Genomic DNA, 13,722 nt, shown 5'->3' on the forward strand with positions numbered 1-13,722 from the left:
CTAGGTTGCCAAATTGGGTGATAGCCCGTGTATTAAATTTTGTCAGATATGCCAAAGGCTTCAGTGAGGAAGTTGGAGCTGAATTATTCTATTTGACTGGATATTCTGCGGCCAAATCCATTTTATTCGCAAGATGACTAGCAAACATGTGTTCACATGTTCTCCTGAATAGTATAAACGTAATTTTTTGCAAACAAATAAAATTTGATGCTGAAGATTTTCTTTTTGGATTTTGAGTTTCGCAAAAATATCCTGAGTCTTTAGAAATATCTTGTCGATTATTTAGCGCAAAGTATTGAAGGATGCCTTGATAGATATGGGAAGACACAAGATGGTTCTATAAAAAATAAAGCCAAAAGTGAACCATGGCGTTCAGGGAGACGAGGGTTCACACAGTAAACCATCTCCTATCAACCTAAATTGTTTTGACACAGCTTTTCCCGACCGTCAATATTCATCGCCTGAATCATTTTTTACACTAACGGCATGTCGAAACAATGAGTTGACAAGAAACGACGTAGATCGATCTAAATTCATACGTGAAAGCATTTTTCATTTTTCTTTCCACGAATATGAAAAATTGTGTATATGGAAAAAAATGTCCCAATGAGAAATCACATTTTATGGTTTTCTTTTTATATCCATCTATTCATTTACTTTGAGAAATCGGTTGATTTTTTCAACTTATTCTCAATTAGCTACAAAATTCTAATTTTGAGTTTTCAATATTCCTTTAAATAGGTCGGTTTAGTTAGAAAAAATTCAACACACCAAGCAATGACAATTTTCATAAATTTTTTACCGGCGAAAAAATTGAGGATATTAGTCCTACGCATTTAATGTAAATTTCAATTCAATTTTTAAGATTATATGACAAAAGGAAAAGAATTCTGTTCGTTAGAGGAGCAGGCTTAAAACACTTGAATAACTTTCTAAAGAGCTTTCTTAAAAATAATTAAGCAATATTTTCTTTAAAATTAAAATATATTTCTGATTAAATAACGAATTTAACAGCAATCCGAAAGCGATATTCTAACTTTTATCGTTACGTAAAGAACAATAATGTTTTCATTATAATAATAAAAAACCGACTGAATTTGTTACAAACTTTCTCCATTCATCAAAGTTAGCTCATTACACATATTTATTGTGTTGAATTGCGGTGCCTGTTTATAATCCGGCGACCTGCTGCGGTTGAATAAAATCGAAGTACGTATTTTTAAGTTCAAATGCAGTATTTCGTAACGAGGCAAACATACTGTTGAAATATTCAAGAACACTTTAAAACTGGGCCACAATAAATACGACTTGCAGGCTGAGCTTCCGGTTGGCGAAACTCACGTAGGCAGTCGGTTAAAGTTCTGAGATAAATATAAAGGCAGATGAGTACGGATTTCCAGGCATTATTGCCGACCAATGACCATTATTATGCCCACTCGAAACACAAAAACGAGACTATATTTTAACGATCACAGCTCAAAGACTTTTTCCACATTTATTCACGCCCTAATTTATTGACCCTACCATTCATCGACGCGAACTTTGTACGGCCATATTTAATCGCGCTGGTTTAAAAGTGTAGCGAACATCCGCTCAGAATTGAGGGGCTACAAAGATCCTCGTAAAACGACGGAAGCCTCCTGGGATCCGAGCCTCAGTTATGATAATGAAGCAGAGAAGCGATTAAAAATTCAGGACTCCGACTAAAATGAAAAATGTGCTCACGTTGCCCTTTAAATTCGTCGCTGTCGTGTGAGGAAAACGCGTCATTGTTATTTTTTCAGCTGTACGAGGGCTTTCCGTCGTGAGTTATGAATAAAAATGTTGAATTCCTGCCGTCGAAATATAATTTTCATGCATATCAATGAAATATTTCGTCGTCCTAACAAGTGTAACAGAGCTGACGAGTTTTTCAGATAATAATAGAAACGAAAATCTAGTTGGAAATCCCATGGTCGAAAAATTCCACGATATTATTGTCGGAAAATTATTAACAATCAGGAGGAATCACACGGTTCCATGCATCGAGCCGGGTGCAATTTACCGGTACAGAAGAGGAGTGTGCTGGAAGCGCCTCCAGTTCCGAGGGTGACAGGAGCGCAAATGATTGGGTGATTATCGCGGTTCGCTGCCTTCAACGTGCACATCCCCTCGGTTTCGAACGATTGAAATGAAATGGAAGAGGACGGAAAAGGACGGGGTGATTTTTACCACTCGTTGAAAATTCCGACTGCCGTTGCACCCACCGCACGCCGGAAATGTTCCAATTCTATGTACATACATATGCGATTGTCGTGGAATATACGGTTATTTCCTTTAATACTTCGGCAAGAGTTTCGAGAAGAAAATGAAAACCTCACGGAATTGGATGCTTGGATTTTTCGAAATATGTAAGTTATTGGTAAAAACTGTCCGATTTGCACATTTTATTTTTCACTGATTGGACGTGTGACAATTGACCCCACTTCTATATTGAAAAAAACAAAAAAAACAAATTGAAAATAGTTTTTCTGAAGTTTACAATTAAATCGAGTATCGTATTTGACACTTTGGCTCACGAAAGCTTGATTCAATCATTTTTGTTATGATCGTGGTATAGGTGATAGTTTATGTCATTAGTTACTTTGACATCAGAGAGAATAAAGAGTTGATTTTGTCAATTCAAATATTCAAACGTCAGTTAGACCGTAGATATATGTATTCAATTGAAACATAATGAAGTTTAAAGTTCATTCATTTTTCTTGAAAGTCGATTCAAGTACGAAACGTGAGTTATCACGTGTGAAAGTGATAACTTGAACACTGAATACTCAAAATCCCAACAAATTATTTCCAACGATGTGGGTGGTGTTTAAGGACGAGGCATAATCCGCGTTCCCCGCTAACTGTCCTTAGCGAGCAAAGTGGGCACCGTACCATTGTACAGTGGAGAATAGCTAATGAGCCCAAAGCTATTATATAAGCAAACTCAATTTGATATCCTGGCAGATCGCAGCGCTAGTAATTAAGCCCAAAAGGGTTAACATACGGTATCATTATACATATATGCAAGGGTGTAGTGCCTCGCCGTGTTCAATTTCACCCGAATATTATCACCTTCACCCGGACAATCGAGGTGTCCAAACGTGTGTGGGTATCAGGATAACTGGAGTAAATACAAGCCCAGTTAACTTAAACGTCACCGACAATCGTTGTATGCATTTCGAAGCCGACAAGCTTATCAAGATAGGAAGTCAAGTCAAAAGTTTCGCTAATTTCGTCAACTGTTGGTCATAGTAGCCCATGTGAAGTCAGCACCCATATTTCAACAGAGTGCAGAGTAATTAATTCACCCGAGTAACTTACCCGTCGTTAGACCAGCGGCGTCTCTCCTGCGGCGTCGTCGTCTGCGTCGTTGAGCTGGCTCGACAAAGTTCGAGGAGGACGTGTCCTCCGGTCTTTGAGGGTCCCTGGGGTTGGCCAGTCGGCGAGCATCCTCCTGCCGCTGCTTCAGCAGAGTGTAAACTCGCTTGAAGTAGTCCCTTGTGATGTCCTCGTTGGACTGCGGTGTGAGAGTGACCTTCTCGTCATTCGGTCTTTCGCTGCCGTCCACGATCTTGAAGGTGTCACTCTTCTTCACGTTCGAGTTAGCGTACAGGTCCTTGTACTCGGCGAAAGCGTTTTTCTGCATAGAGTTGTAGCCATAGTCGGGTGAGTCGGTTATCGAAAAGCTCTGGCCACCATTTTTGGGGCCCACTTGACCAGCCTTGACGTTATTCACCTGGACCTTGGATATATTTGATGACTGCAGCTTCTCCGGGATCTCAGTTTCGTCCAGGAGCAGGTAGTTCTCCTGTAGTTCAGTGGATGGGTTGCAGTCGGTCGACTCTGAAACACGTTTTCCTGGCTCCACTTGCACCTTGACTGCCGCTTGGTGGTCCACCTTGTTCTCACACACCCTGCAGTTCCCTCCACGACATGCACTGTGTTCATAATCCTTCCATCGAGGCCTGGTCATGAAGTTCTCTTCCTCGACTCCCTGAGTAAGGTTCTCCGAATTCTTGAGCAGCCGCTCGTTCCGCTTTCGCTCCTTGTACTCTCGCCACGAGCGTTCCAAATTGTCCTGGCTCTTGATCCTTCGCGGTGGATTCCCGCTGTCCTTGTGGTCTGATTCGAGGCTGGTCTCAACTGCGTTAAGAAGAATGTCGCTTTTCGTTTTTCGGTACGCTTTTCGTCGATCTGACCCAGCAGACGAGTTCTTCTTCCTGATCTCGCTGTTGGTCTTCTTAATTTTCTCTCGTTCATAAACGTCCGGGTCGAATCTAATGTTCGCGTCACTCCTGACTTTTCGTGTGCGGTAGTTCTGCTGGTCGTTCTGAACATAGTCAGAATACCGCTTTCTTATTTCGTTCGGCTTTACATCAGTGGTGGACTTGGACTTCTCCGCGTCCATTTTCTCCTTGATTTTATTCCGCAGGAACTCCTTTATCCTCGCGATTCCGTCTTGCCTCGAGTCCTCCGGCTGCTTCGTGTCTGTCCGTTTGTTGGAGGCGAGATAGTCCTTGAGCTGCTTCAGCTTGGCTTCGCGAAGAACTTTTTGCGGCTCTTCGTGAGATTCATCATGTGTCTCCAAGTACGCTCTCACCTTCTCACACCTTTCTCTAGCTATTTGGTCAGGCGTTTTCTTCCCGACTATATCCGGGGACTGGAGATCGTCAACGATCTGTTTCCGGAGGAAATCACCGACCGAGTACCGCTTCGGGGACGCTGACTCGGACTCCTCGAGTTGTTTCAATGCCTTGTCGATCCCAGAGGAGTGCCGCTTCCTTATCCTCTTATCCCTCTTCTCCTTGGACGCGAGGCTGGCGTCACTGCGTGACTTCCTCGGTCGATATCCGGCCTCCATCGGGCCATACTTCGAGCTAAACCCGTCGATGTTTCTATTCCCGGACTTAGGCGGTACGGGGTCAGCCAAACTTTCTGTGGGTTCATCGCGGGGGAATTTTTCATGGAGTTTTAAACCATCACGAAACGAGCCTCTGGCTCTCTGCGCCGTTCTGCCTGTCGTTTCAACCAGAAGGCGTCCATCTTTGTCGAGGAACTGGACCACGGGTAGTGCGTCAGCGGAAGTGGTCAGCTCCCAGTCCCAATGGAGCGGCTTATCAAGTCTCAACTTAATCACTTCAGGATCCGCTAAAGGGTCTTCGGTCGAAGTCGCAGCGTCGACGGGGCTCGAGGTTCTCGCGGTTATCCGAGGGTGTCTGGTCTTCATGACGAAACCAACTCGCTCAAGGCTACTTGAAAGCTCACGTAAGTCCGTCGACACACGTGGGCGTAGTTGGCCTTCGGATAAACAGACTTTTCAAATTCTTCGCAAATGTTTTGGCGAATTCTTCGAAAGTCCAACGATGGAACTGCCAATCGCAAAGTTTACCGAACTGTCACTTGATCTTATCGACAACTTTATTCAAAAGTCAAACTCTCCACGACGCTTCGAAGGTCATCCGGGGTTATATAAGCACAAACGCTGTTTACTCGATCTTGGCGGGGCGTCAAGCCGTCCAAAGATTCTTTCCAGACTACCGTGAGCCGCCAGTCGCACACAATTTTAGATACACTCCCGTCACTGTTGCGTAGATACTCGGCACTCCCTCCAGAGCTTTGGAATATCGAGTAACTAGTTACATTTTTGAACTACGCTCCGAGTACTCGTTTTTAAAAAACCGTCAAAATACGTTCATTCAATATTCGTTATGATTAAAGAACAGATACGCACTTCCGATGCTTGCGATTATCGCTCACTTTTACCTACACTCTTCGCCAAAACCAAACCAAGAATTCCAACGAAATAACAAATCCGAATCTGGCACAAGAACTTCACTGTCAACTGTCAAAATCCACGGTCGGTTTCGTCTCGGGATCGCTCGGTCGTTCGGACATTCAATCTCATCTCGTTTAACATATGACTGGCTCTGGACTGACCGAGCAGCGCTGGCACAGCCGACGGTTCCGTGGTACGTGACGTCACTTTGCATCTGAAAATACACCCGAACCAATTCGCGGGTGGGGGTGGGACAAGAATGTCGACATGTTAACAGCCGCGTCCAGAATTCACCCAGACCAGTCCCGATTCACCCTGCGCAGCATGTCTTTGCCTCGTTACTTTGACCAGTCAGAGAAAATTGATGCCCCTGATGAAGCAGCTGGTAATCCATCATAGCCATCATTTCTATACCTCTGATGGTATTAATTGATATTCAGTTTTCGTTGGGCACTGTGGAGTGATATTACGTGTAGTTGTACCTTGAATGCTTTTAACGTTTGCCACTCTCACTGACTTTGGTTTCTTTAGTTGGAAAATTTTCAAGTTTTAACGACAGGTGTTATCAGAGGATTCGCGATAAACTCGATGATATTTCAACATAAGTTATTGAGTGCATCTAATACGAAAAAGCTATTGATTTAAAACGTCAAATGATTTTCCCAACCTCGTTTAGCTTACTTCGTATTTCTCAAATAAACTTGGACGTAGAATTATTCTTGTAATAAGAAAATGCGATGTTTTCTTTGAAATATATTTCTATTCTTGGCCGTGGCTAATTCACTTATCTTGGCTCCCAGACCAAATTCCTATCAAATAATTTACTGATCTTTACCTTGAATGTTGCAAGAGTTGTTCAATTTCCAAAATTACAGGGATAAGTGAGCGAGAGAATATCGAGATGAGCTTGGACAGAGAGTCAAGTTTTGTCTTATCTCGATCCAGTCGAAAGGAACGCAAAAACGGAAAAAGAAGCTAAGTTTTAGGTTTCACATGTTAATGGTCCTTGGTTGTGAGATCAGTCATTGATTTTTTAACAGTGAGCATGAAGTCATTTTCAAACTGTAAGTAACGAAGGTTTCAAGTGTTCAATGCTGCGACTGATTGATTTGACTATAAGCTTGAGAAAATTTAGGAAGGAATATAGAAGAAAGATTCTCAAAAATGAAAGCTTACCTATCAAATCTCATGGGAGTTGATGAAAAATTTTAGGAATGAAAATGAATTCTTATTGATTGTCCGTTGCGTAACGGGACTACACCTTATGCAAGTGTTATAATTACCGAATCTTTGATTAGCCAGCAGATATTAAAAAAGTTTAAGGAAGCAGCATCTAAAAAGAAGACAATCCAAACTCGATCGAGAATTCCAATGAAAGTAGCAGATGGAAAGAAGAAGAAGACGGCGCTGGAGCCAAACTTAGACTCAAGCTTCAAACAATTTCCACTTTGAAAGTTTTACGCAGGCGTCTAACGCTTTATTTTAATGAAAGCTATCGCCTTCTGGAATTATGTAAACACGCAGCTCCATTCGCCTTCGCACATCTGCACGCATAAAAATACTTTGGATACCAAAACGTCAGCTTACAGAGAAAAATCTCGTTAAGAAATGCGAATAACAGTCGGTCTTCACCGTGAGCGAAAAAAACAGAGTCATTCGTTTGTCTGAACTAACACGAATGTCAGATGTTGCAATTTTACTCAAAATTTGTAAGGATCGAGAAGAAATTTGACCCGTTGAACTGATTCTCGCTCGAGTAGACATTCGCTTATCCCAAAAGTGGATGGAACCGTCAGACGCACTCTCTCCTCTACAACCGCGTCGAAAGCCGCAAACCTGTCGCTTCCGCATATAGATCAGACTGAGAGGATTTCTCTATTATGAGAACCGTTGAGTTAGGTCAGAATCACGCGGTGATCAAGCCCCACGCCTAGTTTCTATGCAAATTTGGAATCTGGATCGGAGATTACAAGGGAAGAAACCAATTACCTCAACGGGTCGATGGATCTAAGACTTTGAACAGTATCCTTTTACAGGATCTTTTAACACAAAATTCCAAGCTGACTGTGAAAATTTGTTCAAGTTTAGGTTTTTCCAAGCCCAAGTTAAGACTGCGGTACAAAAACACGTTTTCTATTTGGATAAAGACTTGTCTTGAATTAGATATGGTTTTTCATTCGGTTCGGAAGGAAATAAAATTGGAGCTACAAATACGAGAGTGCGAAATTGTAGTCTAATATCAAGAGGCTACTTAGATGAATTATAATTTTGGGACTATGGTATAAGACATGTCTAATTATTGACGTTACCGTGTAATTTCAACGGTACCTCTTTATGCAAACCATAAGGACAGATTGCGAGAGTGGATTTTGGAGTAAGTTATTTTCACTTCCAAAGTTGAGCACTAAAAGATTTCAATTCGCGATGTTAACATTGTTCTTCACTGAGCGTGGTCCAAGGTTATCAAAGCCATAAAGATTCTGACTGAGGGGTTTATTTTATAATCAGCTAAAACAACTGCCGTATGAAATTGCCTTACCTCTCCGAATCTCGTGCTTTCTTTATCTTAAGAGATATTTTCAAGGTCTTAAAATTATTTCACGATGAGAATTGAAGTAATCCAGTACTTGAATAGTATCCCTGGGTTCTCTGGGATCACGGCGAACCCATTGTGATGGAACTAGCCCTTGGTCGAAACTAAACTCCATCATCCAGCCGGGTTGTTAATTACGCTGTTGAAAAAACAACCGGTAGAAGCACTCCGACATTCTACTAATCATAATAAACTGCCACAGTATACGACCAAGTATAAGACAAGAATATACTCTGCATGCGTATGGAAATTAATTCCGCCAGGACACTTTGTGAAATTTCAAAACTCACTTTTAACAAATGAATTTTGAAAAAAGAATAATTTCGCAACCGAGAATTTTGTGTAAGCCCGTTTCGGTGGCACATTTCAACGATAGAGTTCATTAATTAGCGTTAACCTGGTTATCCGCTGAGCTAGAATCAGCGGGGGGAAAAATTATTTGTTGTAAAATATTTTATTTCCTTTTATAGCCTCTCTTAAAACCCAACGAGGTCTGCCAGACTGAAGAAATTAATAAGCTTTAAAGTTGGAGTTGGCAGTTCGGAGTTCGGACTTTTTCACATCTGACGAACAATAATTCACTCAAAGTCTTAAAAGCATGACGGGTTGAGAAGTTATTAAAAACAAGTGCACGCTACAATCAACCTTTAACGAGCTTAAGAGAACCATAGCTATAGCTATACCGGTTCAATTTGACGAATGGGTAATCATAATAATCACTTAGCGAAACACATATCTCTCACAGACATTGAACAAGAAACCAAGGTGGACGAAGGTTCAGACGTTCTAAAACTCCTTCGAGTTTATTGAACATCAACGGTTGGTGACAGCTGTTGTACAACAATGAAAAATCACTATCAATCGCGAAAATTCACAGGATGTAGATAAACTTCGTTTCACCTGCTTGCAATTTATTACAGAACTTCACTGTGGCAATACCTTTGTCCAGAATCGCACTAACGTGATGGGCGTTGTTGATTTCTCGTATCGGTATCGATGGTTGGAAAGAAAAATATACGAGGTTCTATCCACGTTAGGCGAGTTCGGATCAGTGTACAAGGCTGTAATTGAACAATCTCCATCTCGATATAAGAGTTTCAAGAAAGTGAGAAAAGCCTGAAGTTGAGTTTCGAGGCACGCGCTGTATGGTTCTGGTCTCGGCGAGGTGAGATTGAGGAAAATGTACTTTTATACGGTCCCACAATTTCCTCCGAGTTTGTGTGCCGCCCAATATCTCAGGGGAGTTCGGAGAAAAGGAAGGGAGGTAAAAGAGAAAAACAAAACCGTGAGAGGGAACGAATGAAAGAATAAAGTTCCAAACTATCCCCACGGCGGCATGGCAACATGCGACGCAACTGGGAAAGTTTACTCCGTCCAAGCTTAGGCCGTGCGAATGGAAAACAAACAATCTATTTACAACCAGCTCTCAATCGATCTCGCGACTCTTTTATTTGCTACCTTTACTCCTTTAGGAGATGGAATGCCCCGAAACGAATTGATCCTCGAAAAGCCCCAACCAACGCCTATCAGCTTCTCGATTGCTTTCGAAACAACTAACAAACCGCATCAGATTCACTGCCGATCCGTATGGGGACCATATAACCATCACCAAGTTGGACAGTCATGCCACGAATGGTGTTCCAATCTGCAAATGTACCAACGTATATTCGGCAATTTATGTAGGTATTCATGCAAATGTACCCAGTTCAATTGATCACCGTTAGTTTCTGATTAAACGTTTATCTCTTATGACAGAAGTTGGTCCGTCTTTACACTGGATCAATTACTGGATAACAACAATCGCTACATATGCAAGACTGTCATTATTGTTGAAAATTTATAGAGAAAAAGTTCCCCTGCTAATTTCAATATTTTCTGTAAAATGATCGTGATTTTAGTCTGTTTTCTTCTTCGTTCAGCGTATGAAAGTATCTCTACGTAAGCAAGTTTCTAATGATGATGGAAAACTATACGAGTTAAAATAGGAACGAGAATTAAATAGAAACAAAGAAACGTCATCACGTGTATCTGACCTTTTACAGCATTGAAAATAATAATTTATTTAGCAGTCAGGAATCATATTTAAACATACAGAAACTTATCTCAGGGCTGCAACTGTGTACAATAGATACTAAACAATGAATCGATAACTTTCTAACCTAGGTTTACATGATATTCGTTAGTTGCTTATTAGGTCTTATTGTAGGTGCTACGGAGTGTTTTGGCTTGAAATCGAACTTCAGCTCTCTAACAATAAGTGCAACAACTCGTAACCAAGTAGTTCCAAAGCACAACGAACTTCTCGCTGAACGAAATAACGATCATTTTTCTCCAATAAAACTATAATCAAGAAATAACATTATAAAATGTTGCATAGTCAACGATAAATCCATGAAACACTAATATCCTGCAGCTCTTCAACCTTACCGAATAATAATAATACAATAATTGCCTTTACTCTGTATAATTATTTTCTGTGTATATGTATATATAATATGTATTATATGTTTCTATAAAACGTAACTACAATATGCTTGACGACTAAGAATTTAATTACAGCGACGAAGAACAACATCGTTATTCGTACTTTCGAATATGTATTGAAAAATTGCACTCTCGAAAATTAATATCAATTGCGTACATGTGTAAATAATGGGCTAGGAAAAAAAAAATTACGCCTATATTTTATGAGTATAAATATTATTACGTCGTATAGTAACGTTTGTCAAGTACAATACCGTTTTACCGCACTCCACTAATATGAGTTAAGTACAACTAGCCTAATTTTTTTGTTTTTGTGGTTTTTTTCCCTTCGCTCACAGTTACAACAGATTCACTATTACGTTACACGGTATGTATTATTATTATTATTATTATTATTATTATTATTATTATTTTACACGGAATCAAATGAAAGCCTAACGAGTGCCTCCCAGTCAATAATCTCAAATTAATAAATAACTAACTCAGTGTTTCTCCTCAAGAGTCTAAGCCTCTGAGTACAGTTTGAGGACAATCATTTCATGAGGGGGACAGGAAAAAGGAAAAGTCAACGCATTACTGATTCAAAATAACAGTATCATTACTGAAATACAATAAAAGCGGATGGCTTTGCATTTCTTGCATCCATCGGCATTACGATCAGTTATCAACATTGTCAATATAACGCCTTGAATTACGAGGTTTCAACAACCGACTAACTAACACGGGGATTAAAATTCTGGGACTCGACTAAAATTGGTTCTATAAGCAAGATCAACGTCTCGTCTCTGTATCGGAGCAGCGTCGAAATGTGTTAGGACTCTTACGTACAGGGACAAACGGCTGTCCTTTCCCTTGAGAAGGGATGTTTCAGTAGATCGTTCAGTTGGGGTTGATATAGACGCAGTAAAAATCTAGCTAAACGGTGCAATAGAAAGTGTAACGTTCGTTGATTGTTGTGGCGGAAGATTTTGGAACCGATTGGGTTGTGGTACCTGAACTTGCGAGGTTCGGCGTTTCTCTCGAGGTTGGGCTACCCTGAAACAAATAAAAGCAGTCCGGAATATGGTTGAAATTCTTTTTCTTCATGTTTTGCCAATTCGAAATTATTAACTGCAACAATTCAAAGTATCCACGTTGACAAAAAATACCAAATGGTGTGCAAATTAAAGCAGGTTTCATTTCAACCAGATAACCATTTGAATTTGAAAAATATATAAGAATGTATAGAAAAAGTGAGTTCGCAAAATTGGTCTGCAGGAAAGTAAAAGCTAATTTCTATCGAATTCTCCGCAAATGTTTTCAAATTCGTACCAATAGTTTTCATCTATAGTTAACGTCTGACTCGTTGTGATTCTGGCATTGTGTCAGAAACTTTGAATTTCATGGGTATAATCAAATCGTCTTCAATTTAAATTATTGTTGGGAGAATTGGATTCGATCTTGTGACCACTGGGGCTTCAGGAACGACGTGTTAACTCCAGGGAAATTTAATATGGGTATTACGTTCGGTCAGGAGAACAGTCGCGAAACAATTTCCGAGGATCATAAAGTTCCACCGCTATTGGTAACCGGCCAAATCAAAGGGCGAGCCAACGTTCTCTTACATAAAATACAAAGGGAACCTTAACAACAGGGGCTACTGCGGAGGGCAAATTTAATAGAATTCAATCTGTCTCTAATTAATTGGTAAAGTTATATCCCGCCCTGAAGTTAACATCACGTCGAGCGACAGAAGGCATGTGATTAAAACACACTGTCGGGAACCTTTTGTCTGGGGCACAAATCGTCAAGATTCCTTTGTTAAAGTCAACAAGTTTTTGGATTCCATTTTGCGTCTTCTCTTTTTATGAATCATTCAAATACGTCAATCTTCTGCTATTCAGTTACCACAATACATGATTCGTTCCTTATAAAGCGTGCAAAACTTCTTTGAAATTAAACAATGTTAAAAAATGACCTCGTACGAAATTTGACACAATTTTTATTGTCAAACTTCACTGATTCGTTTTACTCAACGTCAACATATTTGGCTGTTGTTTCTGGCTTAGAGTTTCAGCATCATTATACGGACTTCATTAGTCATATTTCTATTACCAACTCAGTTTCAATAAATTTCACCCTAAAAAAAGATTTGATTCGTTTTGGTTATCAGTTACGTAACGTAGAAGCCATACTCGAATTTGGAGATGCGTGCTGACCTTCTAGGATTATCTTGAAAAAAATATGAGAATGTATAATGTGCATACCAGGAGTCAAAAAAAAAATGACGATAATGAAGAAGAGGAAATGAATAACCAACCTGGTTTTCTGGCGAGATTCTCGGAGCGACGTTGCGTGTTTCTTGAGCAACCCTCTCAGCCGGCTTCTCGGAGTACCCAGACGACCTCGTTCCAGATTTTTCTCCCCGCTCTTCATCAATTTCACAAAGTTTAACTAACGGCAAGCCAGTCTGCCGGAGAGTCGCTGTTTCGACCAAAATGGGTTTGTTTGATTTATCGAATACGTTTTCAACCGGCTGATTTACGTTCGTTGGTTTTTGATCACGCTGTGCAGGACCGTTGTACTGATCTTTCCGCATTTGCTTCCTCGTAACGATAGTGTATTTTACATCGTTCTCTATCTCAATTTGTATCGGCTTAACCGGCGTCTCGACAAGATTCTCCGAACTTGTATTCTCCCCCGAACTCTCGATCTCCGTGATTTTTCCAAATTCTTCAACCGTTATCTTCGGCAGCACATAATCAGAAGCATCTTTGTAATTTTCACTGACGTTAAAACCGATGCTAGTCTCGCCCTGAATTTCGTAGAATTTAACGAAGCTTCTAACACTACCGGGAATTATCGA

The 13,722-nt window shown here is 40.5% G+C and overlaps 1 protein-coding gene across 1 annotated transcript in view; it reads right to left on the bottom strand.

Annotated features, from left to right (window-relative positions):
- The window catches only part of LOC124405607, a 131,285-nt gene extending 125,343 nt beyond the window's left edge, over positions 1 to 5,942 (bottom strand). Inside the window, exon 1 of the mRNA XM_046881057.1 lies at positions 3,346 to 5,942. Coding sequence (XP_046737013.1) covers positions 3,346 to 5,251 — 1,906 coding nt within the window. The 5' untranslated portion in view covers positions 5,252 to 5,942. The remainder of the gene's footprint in view (positions 1 to 3,345) is intronic.
- Positions 5,943 to 13,722: the final 7,780 nt, after the last annotated feature.

This window comes from Diprion similis, chromosome 1, assembly GCF_021155765.1.
Source record: "Diprion similis isolate iyDipSimi1 chromosome 1, iyDipSimi1.1, whole genome shotgun sequence".
Taxonomy (NCBI): domain Eukaryota; kingdom Metazoa; phylum Arthropoda; class Insecta; order Hymenoptera; family Diprionidae; genus Diprion; species Diprion similis.